General features: G+C 42.1%; 1 protein-coding gene across 1 annotated transcript in view; it reads left to right on the top strand.

Moving 5' to 3' along the window:
• SPATS2L (spermatogenesis associated serine rich 2 like) overlaps positions 1-25,521 on the top strand; it is a 77,135-nt gene extending 51,614 nt beyond the window's left edge. Inside the window, exons 6-12 of the mRNA XM_063116200.1 lie at positions 5,636-5,845; positions 6,139-6,274; positions 15,623-15,681; positions 17,425-17,534; positions 18,667-18,769; positions 22,612-22,835; positions 24,460-25,521. Of these exons, the coding sequence (XP_062972270.1) occupies positions 5,636-5,845; positions 6,139-6,274; positions 15,623-15,681; positions 17,425-17,534; positions 18,667-18,769; positions 22,612-22,835; positions 24,460-24,858 (1,241 nt within the window). The 3' untranslated portion in view covers positions 24,859-25,521. The remainder of the gene's footprint in view (positions 1-5,635; positions 5,846-6,138; positions 6,275-15,622; positions 15,682-17,424; positions 17,535-18,666; positions 18,770-22,611; positions 22,836-24,459) is intronic.
• The last annotated feature ends 1,194 nt before the right edge of the window (positions 25,522-26,715 follow it).

The raw sequence follows: 26,715 nt of genomic DNA, 5'->3' as shown, positions 1-26,715 counted from the left end.
GTTATCTGTACAGCACCATGTACATTGATGGTGCTATATAAATAAATAAATAAATAAATAAATAATAATAATAATAATAATAATAATAATAATAATAATAATAATTAAAAATTGTAGTTACCACTTATAGGTAGCTACCTTGTTCTGGCCTTAAAAAAAACCCTGATCTTCCTCTTCCTTTTCCCTCCACTCCTCTTCCCTTGTGCATCTTTTGTTCTTTTGGGAGGGAGGTAAAGCTTCTAAATATCTAGCGTATTTAGTAAAGTGTAAAGTTTCTAAATATCTAGTAAAGTTTAAAGTTTCTAAATATCTAGAGACTCTGGGTCAATATCTAGAGACTCTGGGTCAATATCTAGAGACTCTGGGTCAATAGCGTGCACAGCAGTAAAAATATATTAAGGGAGCGTTCCTGTTCAAAATGTGAATTAAAAAATGAAAATTGTAAAATAAAAAAAATTAAATTCAAAACAAACAAACAAATGATAATAAAAGGCGCTTCCCTGGAAGCCTCTTTTTCGTGACTCTAGACATGCTACTCAAAAGCATCTTTAAATGTTTTTGTTATATAAATATTAGTCCTGAAACAAATTTCCTTGATGCTTAAGGAAGACTTTGAAGGTGCTGCCAACCCCTGGCTGACACATTATCCCAGCCAAATGTAACAGCTATGTAGAAGTCTTATCATAAAGAAAATCCTGTCCCAGAAGAACAAACATGCAGACTTGAGTGGAAAAAATATTGTTGTAGCTTGCTAGTGGTCAACCCTCCCACATAATAAATAGACAAGATCTAAAGGGCCTGCAGAGATTTCCATATGTGTTCCACTATGGTTTTGTTGACTGTGTTGAAGAACTTATAAATGCGTCGACACCTCAGTTCCTTGAAAAACTGTTCATCAGGATGAGGTCTTAAGGTAGATAGCCCAGAGTCATTAGACTAAGACAGCCTAAACCAGCTGGTGTTTATTATTTATTCATTTAATAGCTAACCTTTCACGGTAGTTTTTTTCCCCTGAGAAAGATTCTGTTTCAGTGTGATCATTTCTTCTCGTTTAGGGCTTTGAAAATATGAGGGTGTTGGGGGGAAACCCAACCAGTCCTTGCTATGTGGTAGCTTGGGATTCATAGCAAGATTCTTTGAGCTCATCCTATTATCAACTAGTCTGATAAATGTTCAGCCCTTAATACACTGGAGATCAACATCTCAGACAGTGTTTCTGCCACATTTGAAACAGCCTCTAAAGTGTACTCTTATAACACTTGAGACAACCAGCAATTGATTTTTCATTTAGATGTTTCTAATGCCAACAGCGTCTCTGCCGTTTTTTAGTTCTAAGCTTTCTTAGCTTACACAGTTTTCTACCTCTTCTGGTTGTGTTGCAATCAGACATGAAAGTCCCATTTGAGTTTGCGGAGAAGCTTCGTTTTAAGAGTATGTCAATATTCTCTGTCATAGCCATTAACATGGGTATTCTCTAGAGACGTATGATCAACTTTACGGGGCTGCTGTAAGGATTATACTAAGAGATAACATACGTGCAGCACTTGAAAATTTGAAAGCGTTATAAAAGTGTTAAGAATTAAAATACCAAATGGAATTTATACTTTTTATACTGTATTTTGTATTTGTGCTTTTAACCTGTTGGTTGTTTTATTCTGGTTTTAATTTTTGTGAACCGCCCAGAGAGCTTCGGCTATTGGGCGGTATAAAAATGTAATAAAGAAAGAAAGAAAGAAAGAAAGAAAGTAAAGAAGGAAGTAGATCAGGACTTGTAGCCCTCCAAATGTTTTTGAACATCAGCCCCAGACAGAATGGCCATTGGTCAGGTATGATGGGAGCTGAAGTCCAACAATGGCCCCATTCAGAAGACACCGTAAACCACAGCTTTAACCATGGTGGTTAAGCCAGAAATCTGGGCTGTGTTCAGGAGACACCTTAAACCACGGCTTTAACCACAGTGAATAAGGCTTTCTGGCGTAACCTCTGTGGTTAAGGCTGTGGTTTAAGGTGTCTTCTGCTGGGGCCAATATCTGGAGGGCCAAAAGTTCCCCACCCATGAACTGGATGTTACAGGTGAGATGGATCTATCATTCCACTGTCTTTTTGCTAACTGATTGTAAGCTGCTTTGGGAGCCTTTTTTGGCTGAGGAGCGGGATAAAAATACAATCAATAAATAAATTCCCATGCCTAGGTTCCCCCATAAACATCGAATGAATCTTGACACATGAAATTATGTCATCATGCCATGAGTTTCCCAGTCTGCATGAATGGCTGATATAGGCAGGAATGGAGAAATGCAGAACATGATGATGTCATGCCATGTGAACAATTTCATCAGAGCTTGTGAGGGTTCAAGTGAAAATAAAGCACAAAAATGCTGGTCTTGGTGGTAACTCCAAGATAATGTTTAGTTCTTCCCGAAATGGTATCAGTTGTTTTTGAAATACTGCGTTATCTTACCCTAGATTATCCTACCCCAACTTGGTGCCCTCCAGATGTATTAAATGACAACTTCTACTACCCTATGCTGGCTGGTGAAGATGGGAGTTGTAGTCCAACATATGTGGAGGGCACCAGGTTGGAGAAAATTACCCTATAAATAGACCAGCCAACATCCAGAAACACTCATTCTAGCTTTAAGGGTTACTCCCATTTACAACCATAACTTTGTTTTATTTATGTATTGCATTTATATACCTCTCCATAGCCGAAGCTTTATAATCTATTTAGACATTTCATGTATTACATTATAGGAAATGAGGTGGCTGACAAATGTGTAATAGACTTGAAATAGTTGTGAGGGATGGTTAAAACCATACAGCAATCCAGAGCGGCTGTTTTTGTCATAATTCCTAGTATGTTTGTAGTTTGAGCCCTGTCAAAGATAGGCTTCCACTGCTAATATATGGTTGGTAGCACAGCTGTTTACCTTCATGTTGGTGCATCGTATTTCCAAACACTTCATTGCTTCCAGAGCTGTGACAGTTTCCTAACTCCTGTCATGCAATGTTATCTGACCTTGAAAAGAATCTTCAGGGTCATTTTTGAGGGTAAGCCTATATACAATTGAACAAGCATAGAATCCTGCTTTTTAATGTTGATGCCAATACAAATGAAAATAATAATAATATTGTGGATGGCCTTTTATTAAGGCAGTCTTCCTCAACCTGGGGCGCTCCAGATGTGTTGGACTACAACTCCCAGAATGCCCCAGCTGGCTGGGGCATTCTGGGAGTTGTAGTCCAACACATCTGGAGCGCCCCAGGTTGAGGAAGGCTGTATTAAGGGATACAATTGTATTTCCTATTTGTGGTCATTACTTTGTAAATAACAATCCGATTTGGACATTTCATGCATCACATTATAAGAAATGCATTGGCTAACAAATATATAGTGGGCTTCAAGTAGTCGTATGGGATAGTTAAAATGTTCAGCAGCCCAAGGCCATTTTTCTGGCCATAATTTGTGATGTTTTTGTTAATCGAGCCTTTATACACCAAAATCAAGGTAAGTTGCTCTGCTACCAAACATATAATAGTAGTGGAAGTCTGACCGGGGAGATACTATGAGGCTTCTAGTATCTCATCGGTCAGACTTCCTCTGCTATTTTATATATTTATGTTTGGTAGAAGAGCTTCTTTCTTTCATTTGGGCGTACCAGTTCATTACATTTAGAACTGTGAGGATTTTCCTGAATGCAGGCCAAGCCGTGCCAAGAGGTGGGATGTGACGTTGAGTATGACCTTCAAGGGCATTTCTGAGGGTGGTATCCATCCATGTCATTTTTGTCTCTCTATGTACAATTAATCTGACATGGGTGCCTGCTTTTAACACACCAATACACCAGTACAAGTAAAAAATTGCAGCTGTCCTACCGATAGATAATGTTGACGTGAACTCATTTGTCAAGTTCAAGTTGCATAGGCAGTATTAGAAGCACGTCTTATGACATTTTATAAGCTAGCACTTAAAGCTTAGCTTTCAAGCCAATTTGCTTTCAAGGTAGGCGGCTGACATGATATTTATTTCATTTATCATGTGTACATCCTGCCTTTTTTGGACCAGGGGCTGCAACAACAGCTCACAACATTTATAGAACAGAACAGTGGAAACCTTTTGCTTTTAAACCTCAAAAAGATAAAAGGAAAGATCAATAAGGAAAGATGTTGAAGGGTGGGGAGGGGAAAAGAAGACGTAAATAGATGGAAGAATAGGATTTTACAGTACTGAGCTCAAAAGCGAAAACAAAACAAGATACAAAAATAAATGTCAGGGTGGGGCAGGGGGCGATGGAAGGGCAAACTCAAAGCAAACCTGTGCTGGTGTCTTACCTGTCTCCTTCCCTCAGTGTGGTTTTAAAAGCCCTCTGCCTGCACTGCAGCCTAATCCCTATCGCCCCGCTACCAGTTGATTTTAGGAAAAGAAAAAGATATCAGAAGATCCAGACATGGGTCTCCTGTGTCACAGGTGGTTTTGTCTTCAAAATAATAATAATAATAATAATAATAATAATAATAATAATAATAATAATATATTTCTTACCCGCCTCTCCGATTGGATCGAGGCGGGGAACAACAGCAAGCATAAAATACATAAAATACTGATTAAAAACATAGTATACACTGTTAAAAAATTTTCTAAAACCATACTAAAAGTATCCTAAAATTACACTGGATAGGCCTGCCAGAAGAGATCAGTCTTAATCTATATTTACATCTGTATTCAATAAACCCAGGTAAATTTTGCAAAACCTACAAAACTGCGATATTTCCCCAATTTTTCAGATGTGTACGCAATTCAATGCTGATGATCACATTAAGGTGACCGTCAGCATTCGGTGGTGTATCTGATTCTCTGGTCATTAGATGTCAACATTATTTGTGAATATCTCCATTTATCAAATTGTGGTTTCAAAATGTGTGTGTGCGTGTGAATGAAAGAAAAAATAAGAAGAAAAAAATTAAGCTAATAATTTTTACTTCTGTCCTCATCAGTAGTTGTGCTGTTAAATGGATATCAGGAGAGCACAGCACAGCTACTGAAGAGGGTGAGACATTTAGCTATATAATATTCTATTGCTAGTCTTTCTATCTTTCATATACATTTTATCTTAAGACTGGCTGCATCCTTAATGGATCCAGAGCCTTCTTGTTTCTTTGCTGGTTGTGCTACTTTACAACAACCAACCAATACCCGCCCCCCCCCCCCTCTCTCTCTCTCTCTCTCTCTCTCTATATATATATATATATATGGTGAACAGGTTCCCCAACTCATAGCAAATCTGTGCCCTTTTTCAGATGGATGTCACACATGGGATATTGCGTACACTGGTGCTAGTTTTGGACTAATGCTAGAACAGTACAACAAACAAATTTGGCCGTCTTGAAATACCTTCTGGGGCATCTTAATTGCTGAAAGACTGATGCACTGCTAATTTTCTGGAGGGCACATGTCTAATCCTAAAAACGTCAGCTCTTTCTTTTAGTCTACTGCAAAACACCAAAATTGATTTTTAATCATGTCATTTCTTTCTGTAAGGAAGAGCGTTAAATTTAATTTCTTAAACCAAAAACAGTCACTCTGCTATGGGTCTTCCTGTTACGTAATTACTTGCACTTTTTTATTATTTTGCAGACAAAAAGACAGAGCAGAAGAAGGTATCTATAGTATCTATAGATGCAGACCGAAAATATGTAAATAGCACAGAATTGCCTGATACTTTTCAATCCTCCCCGCAACCCCATGGCAATGTTGGTCGATCGAAGTCAAAAGCTCCCACAGTGAAGTCACCTGTCATTGCATCCCATCTTGAGATAAAACCAGGGGATTCAATCAAGAAAAGAGGTAAATGCGACGTGTATACTCTTTCCCCTGATAAAATGTTAATGCTTAAGAAATTGCATCTCTTTACATATTGTTTTTGTCTTAGAACTTTTCCTTGAATTGTCTTACTGTTGAAATCTTTGTCATTGTATAATTTGTTTTTAAAAGTTTGAACAAGTCAATACATTTGTTTTTTGTTTCGCTCACAGACTGGGTTTCCCCTTTTTTGTGCTACTTGGTTGGCTGCATTCTGCTCTCATCACTTGATTAAATTTGACAGCCAAATGATGCCTGATGCCTGTTTGTCCTTATAGGTCCAAATATTGAAAAATCTGTAAAAGATCTTCAGCGCTGCACTGTTTCGCTGACAAGATACCGCATGATGATTAAAGAGGAGGTGGATAATTCAGTGAAGAAGATCAAAGCTGCTTTTGCTGAGTTACACAGCTGGTAAGTAGGTGAGGGACGAGGAAGCCAGACAGAAAGCTCCGTCACACCAGGGTATTAACACACTCGCTGCCTTTGCTTCTCCGCCCGTGTTTTCCTTCCTCAGTTACTTCCTCTTTTCAAAAGAGGAAGTACACAAGGAGCACGAGGCCCATTGAGTCCACTGTTCTAATGGCGCTGCTTCTCCTGCACACAGCAGGAGAGAGCAGCCATTCCGAGTTTAAAAATACATCGGACTTAATGAGGGGTTTTTTTTGTGGCGCAAGGAAGGCCAGAAGGGGTGGAAGGGGCGCGGAAGGCAGACAACATCCTGTGAGGGACCTGAGCAAACTCCGCCACTGCCCAGTAACGAGCATTCAAGAAAACGCTCATTGGATGGAGCTCAGAATGCAGAGGACAGTGAGCTCCATCACATCTACATTTTTGTCCAGGTTTACCCCCGCGTTATCTGCCTTCATTTTCACCTAGGCTGGCTTGCGCTTCCTTGTATCGCTACTATTCAGGTGAAATGTCCTCTCACTTGTTTTCTCTCCCGCTATTGCGCCTGCCCTGCCACCTCCGTTTTCCTTCCCCCTGCAGTTCATTGATTGTCTGGCTGTAAGGGACATTGTGATGGATGTGGGTGCACTTCCCCCCCCCCTTCTGGTTTTTCGCCTTACATTTAAGGGATTTGGGGTTTTATTGCCCCATTTCTGGCATTTGAGCTGTGCGGGAAGCAGCATCTTTCGTTACACCAGCTGCTTGCAAACTGGCCCCCCGTGAACAGAAACCATTTTTATTTCTGTGCAAATACAACAGTACACAATCACAGCAGCCTGAAACTGCGCAATAACGGAAAACAACACACAACACTTCCCCCTAGGATTGTATTAAACAATATAAGTGAAGGGTGGTTGCTGTTAGCAATTGGGAATCGGTGATGGATGCTTTTGGAGAACCACACAATAAACAAAGGTGTTTTTTAACGGGAGACAGCATGGGCAATTTGGGGCTTTATTGGTGGCACCTATTTCTGCCATTTGAGCTATGCAGGGCATTTGTGCGCCCGCACTCACTCCCCCTTCCCAGTTGTGCAATTCCATCTGAACGGCAGACAGAAAAGAGAAGGAAGCCCCAAGAGAGCGGGAGTTGGAGCAGTGAAAGTACAGTTGGCCGTTCGTTCATTCCACCAACTCAGCATGTGTCCCCAGGCAGAATGAGGGAAGGAATTCAAACGGTGCACTGGAGGAGAACCGCCCCACCCTCCTCTTTCGTCAGTGAGACCGCCCTGCAACACAAACGCCCCCAGCAAAAAAATTGGTATGTGCCAATAGCGCGAGGACAGCTTTACATAGGGACAGAGTGGTTTTATTGGGCATGGAGGAAAAAAGACGGAAAAGGGGGGGGAAGAGGTGAGATGAGTGCAAGACAGGGACAACGTCATGTGAGTACTGTGCTGCAAAACCACATACCAGGCATGGCGAGAGTGCAATAAATCGCTGGTGTAATGGAACTTTCCATTACATTACCCTTTGATTGCTAGACCCAGAGGTAACAATCACAAGCATCTGTAAGCAAGATTCTACCCAAGGTAGGGTGAGGTGAATGCACCTTAGGTATCTCTAACATTGGGCATGGCTAGATGGAGCAATATCCCGGGGATCGTCCCTGTGCATCCACATGATGCAGAGGGGATCCCGGGAGCAGGGAGGGATGTTCCCTGCATTTCCCCGGGATATGGCCATACACATTTTTCTCACTTTTTCCCGCGGTCCCAGGATGATCCCGAGACTGTAGGACGTGTGGGCAGCCATCCTGGTATAGTCCCGGCTCCTCGCAAGTAAACGCGGGGAACTGGGCAGAGGGCACGGAGCTCTGCAAGGGTATGGGGGGAGCAGGGTCGGGGCTTTTTTAAAAAAAAACCAAATCACCTACCTTAGCGCTGGTGCGCTCAAGCTCCTGTTTCTTTAAAAGAAATGGCGGGCACGACATCCTCTCCCTCCCGGGACGTCGCACACCACGTGTAGACAAGGGGGACGATCTCGCGATCATCATATTGCAAGATCATTCCCCTCCACCCCTGTCGTCTAGCTATGCCCATTGTATGGAGAAAATGGCAGTTTTATTTATAAAATCCTTTCTTACCCAAAGTGTTGTGCAGCAATCAAAAAAACTAAAACAGAACATAACATTTGTATCCTCCCCTATATCAGTGATATAGGGGAGGATACAAATGTTTTAATTAATAAATAAAATGTAGAAATAAATTTTTTTTTGGAGGGCTCCTATCATGTCTCACTAAGGAAATACGTTTGCATATCAAATGTCGACTTACAGTCACACACAGAGAATTAAAAGGAAAGATCTTTTTATACGTCCATATGTTTTTTTCTCTGCCACCAATGGAAAATAAACTGTAGAAAATAAATGGTCTCGTTTTAATTACATGGCGTGCAAAACTGACCGGAGATGTGTCTTCCCTCCTTTTGCATCTCAGATATTTTCAAGTGCCAAATGGCTCAGGCTGAGCACAAAACCCAACATACTTAAAACTTCTGAAACGTGCAGATAGTACTTCAGAGCTTCACCAGATGCCTTACAGAAATTGGTTCCAGAGTAACACTGGAAAAAATAATAATTCCAGGCATTATCATCGGTTCTAAGAGAGAGAGAGAATGAAATGATGTGCAATAAAAGTCAGAAAGTGGGTGGGTAGCAAAAGGCAGTAATGTCGTTAATTACAGGAAGACAGAGAAAAATGAAACTAGAACTTTGTCTCACCCTATGAATTCTGTATGGAAAGTGGTGTTGCCAATTGTGACAACTACTGAACAAGAGAAAGTGTTCCAGCAACCATTTGGCCTGACACTAAAACAGGGATGGGATTTTATAGCCTTCATTTCCTCTCATAAGTCAGGTCAGTTTTGCTGAGAATGCTGCTTAAAACCAGAGGAGACTTGGGGGCTGTCTATACGTGGCGAAAACCCCGCAGCGGCTGTGGATCTGCGCTGCGTCAGTTAGAGAATGCAGGTGCAGCTTCGCAACCACCACTGGGCTTACCTGCGATGCTGCGGTTTGAAAAATTCAGGGAATTACCCCCGACTTTTTCAATCGGAACAACATCAATACAGCTATTGGGCGGTATAAAAATGCAATAAATAAATAAATCTGACATGTTTCCAGGGCCGTCCCGAGACCTCGGGACATGTGGATGTCCATCCTGGCTTCGTCCCAGCTCCTTGTGAATAAACACAAGGAGCCAAGCATGGGGCACAGAGTTCTTCAGGAGCTCCAAGCCCATTGGCGGTGGGAGGGGGGGAGCAGGATATTTTTTTTAATTACCTTTTTGATGGAGCACTCGTGCGCTCATCTTCAATTAAAAAAAATGGCAGGCATGACGTCCTCCTTCCTCCCGGGATGTCGTGCAAGGACTGAGGGGGAGGATCTCGTGAGCAGAATACCACGAGTTCCTCCCCCCTCCCTCCCGGAACATTGGGAGGTCTAAACATGCCCATAGTTACCTTAAGCCAGCCTTCCTCAACCTGTGGCGCTCCAGATGTGTTGGACTACGCTGGCTGGGGCATTCTGGGAGGTGCAGTCCAACACATCTGGAGCGCCCCAGGTTGAGGAACGCTGCCTTAAGCTGAGAGTGGCTGGAGGTGAAGGACAGTGAACACAGTACTCCAAGCGGTTAAAGCATCCATTAGAATGACCAATTGCCATAACCGCTATGTAGGTGTTTGGGCAGAGTGTAGCTTGTCATGAGGGTGAGAAAAGCTGCATCTGTCTGAACAATTCCTCTTCACGGCTGGGCATCCTATCCTCCTTTGCATCTATTCTTCCTAACTTCTAATAAGTACTTAGAGTACTTATTGTTAGGATATTGGGTCTTATGGATCAATTGTATAATAAAATTGTTCTTTCAGCACTAGAGCCAAGTGAGATTTTATTTTAAAAAAATGGGTGCATTTTAATTATTTATTCTGTATTTAAACAAGTTACGACACAACATTATACAATACAGATTTAGTCAACAACATATTAAATTACTGATACAAAAAAATTGATTGAAAGTTCGTAATTGTTGCCTGACGAGATACGTCTTGCACTGATTATCTTTATTAACTTCCAGTTGTGAAATGGGTACTTGTCACTCTGGTGCAAGTTGAGTTGTGGTTTGTTAGATTAAAGTTGATCTACTTAAGCTACATGCAAGAATTTGCAACAAAGTATACTTTTAAAATGTTTATACTTTTAATCGATATTTTTAGAATGTAATGCTGAGTAAATCTACTTTGTAAAATGTTGGGTCCTAATTTTGACAGCAACGTAGACATTTTTGTTAGGGCCTATTCTGTAATCCGTCCCCACTCCACCCTCTTGTGTTTACTTTTCTTAATACTTCCCAGATAATTTGCTCTTGGATTTCAGTCCAATTGAATTACTTTCTATCCCATGTTTGAACCATCTTCCTATTAAGCTTTATTTTTGCAGTCGGAATAAGAATGAAGTATAGTCTGGCTTCCAATGCAAATCCTGGGCATTGTGCAAATAGGATACAGTTGAATTAATAATGGAACAATGTTGTATTCCGAAGTCTTGCAAAAAATATACAATTCAACGTCTACCCTCCTGGGATCATAGCTGAATAGAGAGCCTGCCTGCCATTTTTTTCCTAGCCAGGCAACATTTTTATTCAGCAGTCCTGTGACAAAGCTTCTCATCTCTTTTCTAGATCTTGCAATCGTGCAGATATTTACATTAAGCACCCAAGTAATTCTTTGTCCCTTGTATACACATTCTGTTGAAGAGATGCAAAGTGTGTGTTGCTGAAGGTGCTTCTTTTTGCTCATGCTTGTTCATCATCTCATGATGAACAAAAGAAAAGTTTGGCCATATTTAGGTTCTTTACATGTCTATTGACGAACAGATGATTACATTATTATTTTTTGCAGTACTAAGCATACAGAAGCTAGTTAATGCCTCACCTGAATTCCACTGTAAGGTCTGTGCAAATGCAGCCATCATCACAGCAGTGCAAGTATCCTTTGCCAATACCTACAAATCTACCTCAATGGGTTGTGGGCAATAGCCAGAGCCCACAAAAAAACAATGGAAATGTATCTTGCATCTTCTATTGTGCTGTTTTTTCTGATACAGTATCGAATCACTGTAGTGAAGTGCTGCTGGTGACACAAAAGATTAGCTGTACAAGTTGATCTATGCCCCACTGTAAGCAGGGGACTCTCTAATACCAAAGCACAGAGGTCTCTGGGTTTTCCCAGGACATGCCTTGATTGGGAAGCAAAGAAGTGAGTAGCAGCATAGTCAGTAGTGGAAAGTGCTTAAGGCAAAGAAGTAAGAGGACACTTTTGATAATAGAAGGGGATTTTTTTTAATAGAATCATGGAGTTAGATGGGGCCATCTTGTCCAGCCCCCAGCTCAGTGCAGGAAAATCCCATTATCCTTTTCCTGGTGGACAACTGATTTCATTATCAGGCTGCTCTCAGTGTCAAAAAGTTTCTCTTAATGTTCAGTTGAAATCTAGCTGCCCTGTAACCTAAGCCCACTAGATCTTAATGGACCCCGTGGGGAAGCAGAAAACGAGACTTTCCCACTTCTGTCTACACGTAACACACAACGGGGTAAAAGAAAGCCCCATCGCGTCTGCCATTTTTTTTCAATTTAAAGGGGCCATGTACGCAGGAGCGCACCAACGATAAGGTAGGCTTTTTTTAAAGGCCCCCGATTTCCCCCGCGATGTCCGATGCCCCCCACCTGCTCGCAATCTCCGATCCTCCCGCCCACCCACAATCTCCGATGCCCCCCATCACCCTTGGGCTGCAATTCCCCCCCAATGTCCCCTGGGCCGCGATTCCCCCGATCTCCCCTGACCTCTGTTTCCCGCCCCCCCAATCTCCCCATGGCCTCCGTTTCCCACCCCTCCATGTCCCGGAGGTCGCATTTCCTGCTCCTCGGCCGTGATCTCCCCACCCTGGCTCTGCTCTTTCCCCCATCTCTCCCGCCGGGTCCGCTCTTCCCCCCCCGGCCCCCATCTCTCCCCCCCCCCCCGTGATTTCCCTCCCCTGGCCCCGATCTTCCTCCCCCCGGCCTGATGGGCACAGCGCCCGGTGCACAGCTTCTCCCGGCTACTCGCAAGTAAGCCACGTAGCCAAGAAAAGCCGCAGAACAGGCTAGATCTTCCACAACTGGTGCCGGTTATCCCGGGCCAAGGGAGGGTTTAGCCCGGCTTACCCCGGGATCCCCTGTGCGTCATCTGCATGCACAGGGGTGAGCCCAGGTATCAGCCCGGGCTAAACCCTCGTCTAGCAACGGCCCCAGTCTCCATTAGAATATACATTCATAAAAATAAGATGTGTTTCCCACCCCACCCCCGCCACCTCCTCATTTGAGTTTGTTTTTATTCATGTGAATGCCTAAACCAGCAAAACTCTAGTTTAGAATACAGAATTCTTACTGATAGAAAACAGACGACAGATCTGAAGCAAGAAAGATGCCATTTATGTGGTTTCCTCTGAAGCCCTTCAAAGCAGCCAACTCTCAGTCGCATTGTAGGCCAGGTTTTCCATATGGAGGGGACAGACAGCTCTTGGCCTTTCCAGAACAGCGGGAAGCCAGCCCAAATTAGCAATCTCCACGCTAAACCTGGATCTTGTCTAGCATGATTTCATGCTATCTGAGAGACTGTAGCCCTTGCCAAGCACGCAGTGGCTGCATAGCAGACCGTGGGCAGGCACTCCACATATATTTTATATCCCTACCTCTTACTTCCAAAGCCCCAAAGTATCCTTTGGTGTGAAATGTAAATCAGGGCAGAGACAGACGTTAATATTTAAAGAGAAGTCAGAGCAGATTCTTCCTGACTTTGCGATTGTGTGGCAAACTTACAGAACCATTCATGCACACGCACCGCTCCAAACTTCACGTTGGACAGGAGGTTTGTCCTCTCCAGTGTCAAGGGTGCTTCCTAACCCTAACCCTTTAAAGCCCTACATGGTTTGGGTCCAGGCTACCTGCGGGATCTCCTTCTCCCGTACAATCTGCCCCGCATACTCAGGTCCTCTGGGAAGAATCTACTAACGTCAACCAAAACCACGCTGACGGGTATTACCCAGAGGACCTTCTCTTCTGCTGCTCCCAGACTGTGGAATGGCCTGCCAGAGGAGACTCATCAGCATTCAAGAAAGCTATCAAGACTGATCTCTTCTGGCCGGCCTATCCAGTAGAATTTTAGGATATTTTAGTATGTTTTTAGGATGCTTTTAAACCGTGTATACCATGTTTTTAATCAGTATTTTATGTATTTTATGCTTACTGTTGTTCCCCGCCTCAATCCAATCAGAGAGGCGGGTAAGAAATATGATGATGATGATGATGATGATGATGATGATGATGATGCACCGTCTTGCTAGTGACAGGGGTGCTGCTGATGGGTAGTGTTTAGTTTCTTCTGTTTCAGATGGAGATACCCAACCTCTAAAACATCAAAACACATGAATAGGAAACTTAAAGCACTGCCTGAATGGGATTGGTGGCAGAGGGAGGAGGCACTCATTCAGCTCACCTTGCGTATCCCCCTGTCTCCAAGAGCTAGTATCTCAGCACAGGCTGGTGATCTCCCATCGCTCTGCATGTACAACGAATCCATAGTAAAGCATGTGTGCGCTGGAGTGCCAACCCATCCCAAGGCATGATGCTAGCACTGGCTTGTCCTGTATCTTCTTGTTACTTAGCATTAACCCCTTCTCCACCACTCAAAAAAAAAAACACTCTCCGAAACGTCCACCTGAAGGGCCAGAGGAAGACCAGAGGAACACTCCATCCCGTTGAGCTCTAAGTTACAAAACAAACCCGTTAAACATCTTTTAATTTGGGCAGTGTCCACTATTGTAATAATATTATGGTAATAGCCCCATACTGTTCACACATATGGTGGGGAGTACTGGAAGTGGAGGCATTTTTGGCCTGGCACTAGGATTCATTACAGGCAAGTGTGTGGTGGGTGTAGGAAGACTTGATGTGGTCACAGACCTCTGGATTTTAAGGGATGGTCCTGAGATCAGCCACTTTCTGAACCAGAGAGAATCCAGGCACAGAGTGCCCTCTGCTGGGAAATTCATGGCATATGCCTAAGTTGCTACTGAAGCTGCATTGTTAAATCAAATTCTTCTAAGACACAAAAAACGATATTCCAATATGTGCCGTAAATAGTTTAATCAAACACAAAAGAATTTCCAGTGTATGAAACCATTACAGGAACCAGGGTCGTTATCAATGGCTCTTTTAGGAGAGGGCATAAGAGGGATTTTAAAGAACAGCTGCTGAGGAAGATATTCTTTCAAAACGCATTGAGACCTGAGCTGTGTTGAATAAAACTATTTCTTACAACTATTGAGACATTTCCTTTCGTGCATTCTGTTTGTAGCGCTATCCTCTGGTGTGACGTTCAGGTGTTTCTGCATGACCCTGCACAGACCGGGCACTTTTCTGGGTATTTCACAGTTATCTTTCAGTGCACATCAAGTGTAGCCGTCGGACAGCTTCACCGTGCATGCTTCAATAACCATTATACAAAAATCTCTTTTTTGTTCACAGGGGATTTGCTGGGGTGTGCTGCAAAATAAATATTTAGCAAGTGGCCAGAAACCTGCAACTTTCCACAATCCCTCCCATCGGACTTTCTCTTAGTCCCACTTTTGAAAGCTCCACCATTCTGTTTAGAAGGGTAAAATAAGGGGACTGGAAAGTCTGCTTCCACCAGCCCAGTTGCATTCACCTAAATCTGGATCTTACCCAGCAAATTAATGTGGCTGCATCATCATTTTGTCTTTGCCACGGGAATGAATATGAAGTAATTCAACCATTACAGAAACCTGATGCAGTGGCTGGTTTTGACCTACCAAAGTTCTAAACTGTGCAAAGTTCTAAATTGCTGTAATCCAGCCTTCCCCGATGTTTGTTACCGTAATGGAAAATAAGAACCCTCTTAACAGTTTATAAGAAAAGGCAAAGTATCCAGGTCTGATTTAAATAAAGTAACAATGTATCTGATGACGGCCAGGCAAGACTAGGCATGTATTTTATATTATGGTTTTATACTGTTGTTTTGTTTTGAATTGTCTTAATTTTGTAAACCGCTCAGAGAGCTTCGGCTATTGGGCGGTATAGAAATGCAATAAAATTAAATAAATAAATAAATGCTGGTTTCTTAAATTTGACCCTCTCTCTTTCTAGAAAATGTGCCAAAATATTTAGGATTATTGTTTGGAAGTCCTTCCAACGGATATAGCTTTTTAAAATCTCATGTTTCTATTGTCCTGGACTAAATCACTTTTGTTTTACATTTTCAGTATCATAGACAAAGAAGTGGGTTTAATGGCAGAGCTTGACAAAGTTAAAGAAGAAGCCAGTAAGTAGAAACCAACCCAAGGAATGTTGTGCACGTTGAAACAACTGAAAAGGGTTGTTTGTAGCTGCTTCTGCAGAAATGAAAACCAGCATTCATTTATTCAGAAGTAGCCCTGCGCATTGCATCATGTATGGATTGGACTGTGGACAGATGTTCACCTAAGTCTTGCGCCAGATGTTCACCTCCTGAAATTGCAGACGTTAGAATAATTACAGTTGCTGTGTATTCAACAGCTGCATTTCTCCACACCCACCACACCCAAAGTCATTTTCTAACAGTGAAAATAGTCTTAAAGGGGTTTGGGTGAAGGCTGGTGAAATTTTACAATGCAAAGGAAGGAGCAGGGCGAGAGAGGGATGAGGTCCAAACAGGATTTCTAGTGCTCACTGTCACAGTGCCCTACCTATTTCTTTACCGAAGCAGAATTATGTAAGGGGCAGTATACAACAGTGTCATTTCGCAAACTCAGTTATCGCTAGTGGAGCTGTGGTGAATGTAACTTTGGATCCTACTCTTGCAGTTAGTTCAGATCCTAATTTCCGCTAGTGCAGTGTCATTCGCACTAACGGAATGACACAGTCCAATATTAACCGCAGTATTCTAATAATGCAGAGTTGCTTAATTTGCAGAAGGTTGTATCCAGAGCTAGATGTGCAGGTATTGGGTGATTCATCCTTCCCTCCACACCATTTTTTCTGAGGGTCTTGTGGCCCCCAGGGGAAAAAAGACTTTCCAAGGGCTGCAGTGAGGATTAAGGGGCAGGGAAGCACTAGACACAGCATGAAGTACAGCCCATAATTTATACAGGATGTAAATCCAGCTTTTCTTAGCATAGAATTATATTTGCTGTATCTCACAGGAGCTTTAGAGAGTTTTGCGTTTCATACTCCATTTCTTGTGGTAGTTTAGATTTATTTTAGACATTGGCCACAAGAAGAAGAATAAAACCCAAGATAACAGCCACATTAAAAAAAAAAAAGCTGATGAATCAACAATCACCCCAAAGTAAATAATTCGAATTAAAAGAAAAAACATGCATAGCTTTGGACTGAGATTTTGATGGCCCAAAATCAAATAGACGTATCAACTTTTGGGCCAACCTAGATATTATAATGAAATATGTGGCTGCTACCAAAAACAGCAGCCGCGTGTTTAGTTCCACCCCTTCATTCTATAATGGCCCCGTTCAGACGACACGCTAAGCCATGCTGCTTAACCACGAAATGGTTAAGGGAATGCGTTGACCTTAGTGCTTTCCATTAACCATTTTGGTTAAGCAGCATGGTTTAGCGTGTCGTCTGAACGGGGCCAATGTCTAGTACTACTTACTCATGTCCTGACAGCAGGACATTCTGTGTTTTCCCCCACTCCCTCAGCAGCTGTGGAATGCAGGCAGAGAAATGCAGGCAGGACATGGATAAATTATATTAGACAATTACAGGAAGTAGGGAGATGAGACACATAGTTGCCATTTTCATCCACTAGTGCAGCCTTCCTCAACCTGGAGCACTCCAGATGTGTTGGACTGCATCTCCCAGAATGCCCCAGCCAGCCTGGCTGGGGCATTCTGGGAGGTGCAGTCCAACACATCTGGAGCGCCCCAGGTTGAGGAAGGTTGCACTAGTGGATGATTTGTTAATTTGTCATTGTGGGTCTCTCTTTCACCTATTGCTATGAAGTATACATAATAAGACATTACATGTACATTAAAATGTTTTTGCAACAACCTCTTTTGTTTGGCAGTGGAAATCTTGACTGCTCGTCAGAAAAAGGCTGAAGAACTGAAGAGGCTAACGGATTTGGCAAGTCAGATGGCAGAGACACAGCTGGCTGATCTGCGGGCTGAAATTAAGGTTGGTTTTACCAGGCAGGATCTACACTCTACTGCTTTAAAATGTAGGGTGACCCTATGAAAAGGAGGACAGGGCTCCTGTATCTTTAACAGTAGTATTGAAAAGGAATTTCAGCAGGTGTCATTTGTATATATGGAGAACCTGGTGGAATTCCCTCTTCATCATAACAGTTAAAGCTGCAGGTGCCCTGCCCTCTTTTAAATCTGGTCACTCTAGTATAGCTCCTGCACTTTAACTGTTGTGATGAAGAGGGAATTTCACCAGGTTCTCCATATATACAAATGACTCCTGCTGAAATTCCCTTTTCTATGCAACTGCTAAAGATACAGGAGCCCTGTCCTCCTTTTCATAGTGTCACCCTATAAAATGGTTTATAACAGTAGTGACAACTGTTGGGGCCCAAGACACACTTCATATACAGTTTCCAAAACGTTTCCAAAGTGTCATATCCTGCTTGGTGTAGATCTGGCCCTGGTTTTAAAGGCCATTTCTATTTGAGGGAGGTTATGCCTCTCTAGAGAAATATACAGGCCAGACTTTCAAGATTTCAGCCTAAAAATCAGAGTTGAATTTTCAAAACAAAGCGCAAATCTGGCCTTCTAAGTATGTCCCTTGACTTAATGCCATGAGATCAAAGGGTTGATCTTCCATACGCGTTGAACCAGGCGTTGATATAAGCAAGATCCAAACTCTTACTTCTTGTGATTTACCCTTAGAAGAATGTTCTCTGTGTCATATAAGGACCAACATATATGTACCAATGTATATGTACCAGCATTTTCTCCCAATTTTGTTAATGTTTTGAGTATTATTATTTTTTTGTTATTCTTTTGAAGTTTGTGCTCCAACACCTCCACTACACTGGAACACAATATATCTACATTTCTTTTCTTCTTCTTTTTTTACAAGTGACAAACATTCCCCCCATTATATATGAGGAAAGGGTATTGCACTACTGGTGCTGAATCAATAGCTGTGGGCAGATTTTTCAAACGATAAAATGTACTGAACTGTGCATTTCCCCATATGCTAGTGTTTCAACAGATGAGGCTTTATAATGATTTTGTGTGTAATGTTTCCAGTTTATCATATGGCGCAATTCATAACTAACTTATTTTCCCCTTTATTGTAGCATTTTGTAAGCGAACGGAAATATGATGAAGAACTGGGTAGATCTGCCCGCTTTTCCTGTGACATTGAACAGTTGAAGACTCAGATACTACAGTGTGGAGAGAGTAAGTCATGGAAGCTGTGTGGGACTTGTGACTACATAGATCTCCAATTGCCAAGTACACCCTGTGCCTTTTTCTCTGCCTTCCTGGGAAGCAAGGGGGAAAATGGGGCTGAAACAAGGATGTGTAAGCGGAGGAGAGATGCTCTTCTAGTAGTTGTACTCCGTTCGCTTCCTCATTTCACCTTCTGTCTCCTTTGGGACACATGAAGGATTGCAGAGGCCTCTGGCCTTGATGGCAAGTCACTTAGAGGGGTAGAAAATGTGACATTCCACTCTCCGTTTCAAACAACTCACTGGTAAAAGTTAATGACCAAGGAATTTGTAAATATGATTGAGGGATCTCTGCTGTTGTTCTTTCTTTTTGTGCAGTGTATTTATTTATTTATTTATTTATTGCATTTTTATACCGCCCAATAGCCGAAGCTCCCTGGGCGGTTCACAAAAACTTATTGTAGAGGCCTGTAAACCCGAGGCATGAATAAAGAGCCTGTGCCTGTATTTAAGCCCTATGCCTATCTGGACATGAACTGAGAAAATTGGAGTAATGTTTAAGTCCAAGGGCAAGCAAACATTAGTCAAAACCAGTGATGTGGGGTTTTTCCAGTGCTCTAAATTTATTAAGATCTGATCTAGCAGGGCCAGATCCACACTAAGCAGGACATGACGGTTTGAAAACTCTCTATGGAGTGTGTCCTGGGCCCCAACCGTTGTCACTGCTGTTATAAACCATTTTAAAGCAGTAGTGTAGATCCTGCCCAGGTTTATTTGAATTATATTTGGTGCACAAAACTTAAAAGTATGCCAAGTTGATTTTATAAATATAATTCCATATAAATATCTCAACAGTTTTTTTCTAATAGCCAAAATACTTTGCTCTGAAGTATTAAGTTAGAGAGAGAAAACACACAATAAAGCACATTTACAATGCAATGCTATGCAAGCCTGCACAGAACTAAATTTCATTAAATCTTATATTAACACAAATTCAAAGCTGTGCATGAAATTTATTTTAGTGGAATATTTATAAATATTCTAAGATATGACAATTCAATAGCATATCCTTCCTAGCATTTATTTTACAGTGTGGTGTAGCCAGTGTGGTGTAGTGGCTAAAGTGTTGGACTGGGAGTCAGGAGATCTGGGTTCTAGTTCCCACTCGGCCATGGAAACCCATTGGGTGACTTTGGGCCAGTCACAGATTCTCAGCCCAACCCACCTCACAGGGTTGTTGTGAGAGGAGGAGGATTATGTACACCACCTTGGGTTCCTTGTAGGCAAAAAGGCAGGATATAAATGCAACAACCACATTTTAGCAGGGGAGGAGAGATTTATTTTAAATTATTAAAATGGCTATACTCCACTTATAAACAGCCCCCAAAAATTGCTCCAGAGGATTGGGGGGATTCTCCAGAACAATGTGAGTGGTTGAGTGAGGGGGCGGAATTGGGCAAAATCGCCTCCCCCTCCTCTTTTAATATCAAAGACCCTCCACTAGATCAAAAACTCTTCTGCAAACAGAAGGACTACTTCCATTCGTGGAAGGGCACCATCGAATACAACCCAGTAATTTTACCAAGCCCAGAGAGCTGTGCATTAAATATATAAATATTTCCTAGGTATAGTCATCTGGAGGGGGGGGATGGTTATAGCTATGAAACGATCCAGTTTGACTGGTATTGACTGCCTTTTACTCTCTCCTTTCTAATGTCTAGTCCCACACCACATGCTCACACTGTCGCACAATGTCATTGTGACATCACCAACTAGTAGGCCAATCCACTGCCTCTGCCTTCTCTCCTATTTGTATAAGTGGCTTTGGAGGAGGCCTCTGGGCTTTTATATATATAGATGTCATGATATACTAAACGATAACCAGGGATAGAAAAGAAAGTGGGATGAATCAGCAGTAGCTTCATGTCTCCCACCTAGAGATGTAAAATTTCTGGAAATTTTGAAGCCATGGAAAAAAAACGGGGGTTTTTTTTGGGCGGGGGGTTGGAAAAAAACGGAAATTTTCTGAAAAATTGAAATAATGCAATATTAGCTCTTTTTACAGATTGAAAGTCACTTTGTTACTTTAGGAACATAAAATGTAATTATGTCCAAGTTGGTTTGGCATAAAATTATTACATTTGGTATATTAAAAATAGTGTATTCAAACAATTATTACAAATTTAATTTACTTGTTTTTACTTTTTTTGAGTAACAAATGGAGCTACAAGCTCCTGAACTGTTAGGAACACCTGAACTATGAGGAGCAGGCAAAAAACAATTTTAAAAAGCAACAACTGAAGAAGCCACCAACATTAGTAACAAAGAAAATTATTTATGTCTCCGCTAGTCCTCCAGTGTCAACATAAAGCCCCCATTCCCATAAAAAGAACTGAGAAAAATTGGGGGGGGGGGAGAGATTCAATGAATATGCATGAAATTTAATCAGACTCATTTTCTGACCTATAGCTATCAGTATTAGTTTCAGTCTCTGCTTCCATGGAAGTGCCCCCTAGAGGCAGAAATGCATCTTCCTCTTGCATTTGAGAGTTGTAGTCTCAGTTTGCAACCTAGGACTTGCTTGTCCTTGGTGCACAGACATTGTAATAATCTGATACTGTACAGTTTTTAGAAATCATTTGGAGAAGTAAATATCTGAACACCTTCTCTTAAACATTTATTCATCATGCTAAAATAAAACATCCCATAATCCGTTTCTTCTTCATTTTTTTTCAATTTTTTCAATTTTGGGGGGAAAAAAACAAGGCTTCAGGAAAAAACGGGGGGGGAAACGGGTTTTTTTCCGAATTTTCCCAGTTTTTTTCCAGGCCTTCACATCTCTACTCCCACCACCACCTCCCAAGTAGTTATGTCCTTAAATGAACTGGGAGAATATTTACAGCTAATGAGAATATCTTGTATAATAGTTTCTTGCCAAATACATCCATCCAGGATGCACAGACTGATCCAGAGCCCAGCACAAGTCTGCCATGGCTAACCTCTCAGTTTCTTCCCAAATTTTCTTCTGGGGAAATTGCTGGGACTATCTTCACAACATGTAAATACAGACCCTGTTCAGAAGACATGCTAAGCCATGGTGGTTAAGCATTTTGAGCTAAACATTATGGCTTAGTGTATCATGTGAACCATGACTTAGTGTGTTGTGCAAACCATTCCTAACCATGGTTGTTAGATCAATGTTCTTTTCACCCAAGGACGAAATCCAAACAGCCCTTAAGCACGACTCCGCCATTCCAGCGACAGAGGGTTCAAAAGCGCTTTATTGATTAGTAATCAAGGCCTGTTCTCTTCAAAGGGAGCAATCAGACAAAAGACATTGGGAATTCAGCGGAGCATTTGAGCCTGCAAGGGGCAGGGCCCAGTAGCAGCATTAACCAATCAGAACATAACACTGCGGCATAGCTAATTATGCTAAACAATTCTCTCTGTTCTGTAAACAATACCTTTGGCCTGACAGTAAGTTACAAAAAGTTAACTTTGACACAGGAATACTGGAGCCGGAGCTCTTGTTTATATTAGATAAGACAGATGCAAGGATGCACACAAGGAGATATTTTCGCATACATGACATTATGACATTTTGCCTGCAATTTGATGGCTACTTTACAGTTTCCTGTTAAAAATGGAGAGACTTCTGCTAACATGGTGGCTACATGACCATGATCTAAACGTGCTCAACCATTTGTTGCAAAAGGGTTCGTGGCCTAACCATGGCTTAGCGTGTGGTTTGAGCACCCTCCTGTCTTGGGTTATACCGATGATGCCACTCTGGAACAATTCTAAGATAATTTGTGATGTCATGTTAAGTCTGAGCATTTTTCCCCCTTGTAGTTTCTCATCCAAAGAACAATTACTCCTCAAGAACACCATCCAGCACACTGCTTCAATCAACAACTTTGCACGCAGCAACCAGCATACAAAGCGCATATATCCGAAAAACTTCTAATCGGATTCGTGCCAAGACTCCTGACGATAAAGCAGCAGCTAAAAGCTCAAGCCAAGTTGTTGCCAACACCGCAGAACCCTCTCTTCAGATAATTTCAACAAGCAAACAGGTGAGGTCCTGAGAAGAACATTAGGTATAACTGAGAGCCAGCATGCAAAGTATGGAGTTAAAAATGTATAACTGCATGAGAAAAGCCAGAGAAAGAGATAACTGGAATGGACTTCCTGGGTCATCAAACCCAATCTTCTGCCAGATAGAGGATTTCTTCCCAACACAGTCCTTACTAAAAGACTCTGCACTCCTGAACAGCTTCAGATCTGTTGATGTCTATGTGTGATCCCAAGAGATCCTTCACTTAATCCTCCTGCCTCAAGAACTAAATGTTCTTCTAAGTTGTTCTTAAAGACCTCTAATAAGCAAGATCCCACCACAACCCTAGACCAGCTTAGTCAAAGACTCCACCATCCTTACGTGGTGGGCTGGTGTTCATTAAGCATAAGCCCAAAGTATCTTTGGACAGAGATCTGGTTGCACTGTTATTATTTATTTATTTATATCACACCATCAATGTCCATGGGATCTTTGGATCCCAACTGATTCTTTAAGAAAAAAGCACCCATCCTCGGCTTCTTTTGCTTTTAAAAAGTCTTCCCATTAGACTTCACAGCCAGTTCATGGACAGTGCAATGCTATGTATGTTTATTCAGAAGTAAGTCCCACTGTGTTTCACAGGACTTACTCTGAGGTGGTACATAGGCTTGTAACCTGAATTTGGTTTTGTTTGTGTGTGTGTTTTTAAAAAAGCCTTGTCTGTAATTTCCTATTCACTGCCCTTATCTTCCTTAGAATCATAGTCCGCAATCTCAAGCTACTTTCTATCTTTACAGGCAGAATCTTGCACTGGGGGGAAAAACTCAAGCCATTCCTACAGCGCAATGCGCGCTGCAATTAGCGTGACTTGTTTTAGCAGACTGTTTTGGATTACTTCAAAGCAAAACTCTGCAATCTAAGATTATTAAATTATTAAAATTATTTAGGGATACAAACCCTTGCAAGGTGGCTTATAAGTAAAATTTAAAAAGTACAATAATAAAATCATAATCCTATATACAAAATGCCAGAGGGCGCTTCCTCACCAGTTATAGTTTTTGCCCTTCGGCACCATCTAGCGACGTTTCTTGGAACTGCAGCCTTCTAGGGAAGTTCCAGGAAAATAACTGCCAGGACCTTCCGGCCTAGCAGACCGGCCATAACCCACTCTCAGTAAGTAATTTGTCTCATGAGAGTAAATTTAGGGTGACCCTATGAAAAGGAGGACAGGGCTCCCGTATCTTTAACAGTTGCATAGAAAAGGGGATTTCCGCAGGTGTCATTTGTATACATGGAGAACTTGGTGAAATTCCCTCTTCATCACCACAGTTAAAGCTGCAGGAGCTATACTAGAGTGACCAGATTTAAAGGAAGGCAGGGCACCTGCAGCTTTAACAGTTGTGATGAAGAGGAAATTTCACCAAGTTCTCCATATATACAAATGACACCTGCGGAAATCCCCTTTTCTATGCAACTGTTAAAGATACAGGAGTCCTGTCCTGTATGGTCTTGAGGCTAATGTGTGTACATAATAGATGTCTTCATGAGAATCTAGTAAGAATAATTCGGCTCAGATTTTACCAAAAGCCAGCAGTTAAAAGATGGAACCAAATTAACAATCATACTTTTTTGCCCCTTGACAGAGTGGTTCTTCTAGTCAAAGACGAAGGTTTCACATGCAATATCACGGCATTCGAATCAATGGATCTCTCAAGTCACAAAGTGCAAGTTCCGACTCAGATCAGAACAACTTGAAGGTTAATTTCCGAAACGAATACAGAAGACCGCACCACAGCAGCTTTAGGCCCAAAAATAAAGGCACTATTAAAACCCAGGAGCAGTCTACGCTTGCAAAAAGCACGGAAAATCTAACCTACCCGGAAAAAACGCGGCGAAAGCATCCGATGCCAGGCCCCGCCGAGCCCAGACCATTATGCAGCAATATTACAAGGGTCTCTCCGTGCAATTTATGCCCTCCAAGAAGAGAGGCCCCCACAGATCCTCCTGTCCTTTCGGTGCCAGCTATGACTTTGGTGGCATGAGGAGCGGGAGAGACAGACTGACAAATGTCACGCATTTTCATCTTGCATTTTTCACTAAAGGTGCTTCTCCCCACCCCCTCCCCAAATACGGGCAAAAGTTGCTTGTGAAAAATATTTCCATCATGGTACTGATGTTTTTTCCTTAACCACAATAATCTTAGCCAATATCTCGCTTTGTACTTTGAAGACTTTGCTCAGTATATTCAAGATTGTTTTTCTCATAATAATGCTGCTTATAGCTAGCCAGTACTTAGTAAAACAATCAAATTGGTGTTGCAAAATAAACTTTAGGAGGATGTCAATATAGATGCCATGTCTTTGTTACTGTCTAATTTGTTGTTTGTCAGGACTAAGGGGAAAATACTGGCATCCCTATTGTTGATCTGCAGTCAAGATGGTTGTGCTCATATCAAATTGTTTTGACTCTTTCCATATTAGGTGGAATCCAAGTTGTTTTAGTTGTCTTAGTTCTGTTTAATGTCACCTAATTTCATCGCCTGAGTGATCTTCAAGATCAGACATAAACAAACATTTGTCATAAACAAACTAGCTAACAAACTAGATATTGATATTTTTTCTGTGCTGTGTCATTTGTATAAGTTTGGGTAAGATGCTTGTTTCTTCAATTTGAAATTTATATAAGTAACACAGTCCGGTTTTCCAGCTTCTTGCATCCTTTTCTTATGATTCTCCCCGCCCCCGCCCCCATACACTAAAAATTGAAGGTGGCTCAGTCTCGCATTCAAATATGTGCTTCCCTTTCTTTAAAAGCAATCTATGGAGGGAGAAAACGAGACAGAGGAACTGCATTTTCCTATGACCTGCTGGTTCGTTCCGCCAGAGTGAAACATGGAGTGCACTATATTTTTCCTTTCCTTTTGTCCTTTTCTTTGTTTAGTTGTTCCCTCCCATTGCTTTTAATGGAAAGGAAATGAACTACACCAATGATGGCCCACAGGGCTTGAAAAGTTTGAATACTGCCACCCTAGGGATCCCATTAATTGACCCCTGAAGGCACGTCTACACCATGCCTATATCCCGGGATAATCCTTGGATGATCCCTGTGCATCCACATGACGCACAGGGGATCCCAGGGGCAACCCGGGACGAGCAAGGACTTACCCCAAGATATCAGGAACTGCAGAAGACCCTACTTTTCTTCAGTTCCGGGACCATCCCACGGAGTGCAGGTCATGTGGCTGCTGCTCCCGGGTTTTCTCATCCTCCCCGCAAATAGCGGGATACTTGAAATGGGCACGGAGCTGCGTGGCAGTAGTCAGTGCCCATACGGGGTGGGGAGCGAGGTCGGGGTTTTCTTTTCTTTTTTACCTTTTGCAGTGGAGCACGTGTGTGTGTGTGTGTGTGTGTGTGTGTGTGTTTAAAAAATGGCGGCCCCAACATCCTTCTGGGATGTCGCACAGCCATCAAGGCACCTAGGGAGGATCGCATAAGCTGGTAAGTCCGTGATCCTCCCCCTACACCCTTGTGGTATAGACATGCCCCATGTGTCTTTGGGACTTGCTTTGAAGTCCAGCGGAACACTCAGATGACCTGTTCATTTAGAGTTAGAAACTTAAATGGTGGAAACGCAGCCCAACTGCCTTTGTAATTTGGCAACTGCAAAGCATAGTCCTTGGAGGCGTTTTTTTGTTCCACCGTTCAACTATTATCTGAATCTACCCATAAGTCTTATTGGGTTCAGTGGGACTTCTCTGAGGTAAATGTGTATAGGATTGCAGCCTAAGGCCCTTAAGGGAAATATCCATTTTTGAGACCCTCCCTGATGGGGAATCCATATCCCTAGCAAGTACAGCTTCTGAAATGCCCACTTCATGACCAAACGCACAATCATTTTAG

The sequence above is a fragment of the Elgaria multicarinata genome, chromosome 2 (assembly GCF_023053635.1).
Source record: "Elgaria multicarinata webbii isolate HBS135686 ecotype San Diego chromosome 2, rElgMul1.1.pri, whole genome shotgun sequence".
In the NCBI taxonomy this organism is placed as follows: domain Eukaryota; kingdom Metazoa; phylum Chordata; class Lepidosauria; order Squamata; family Anguidae; genus Elgaria; species Elgaria multicarinata.
This window is presented reverse-complemented; position numbering and strand designations above follow the sequence as displayed.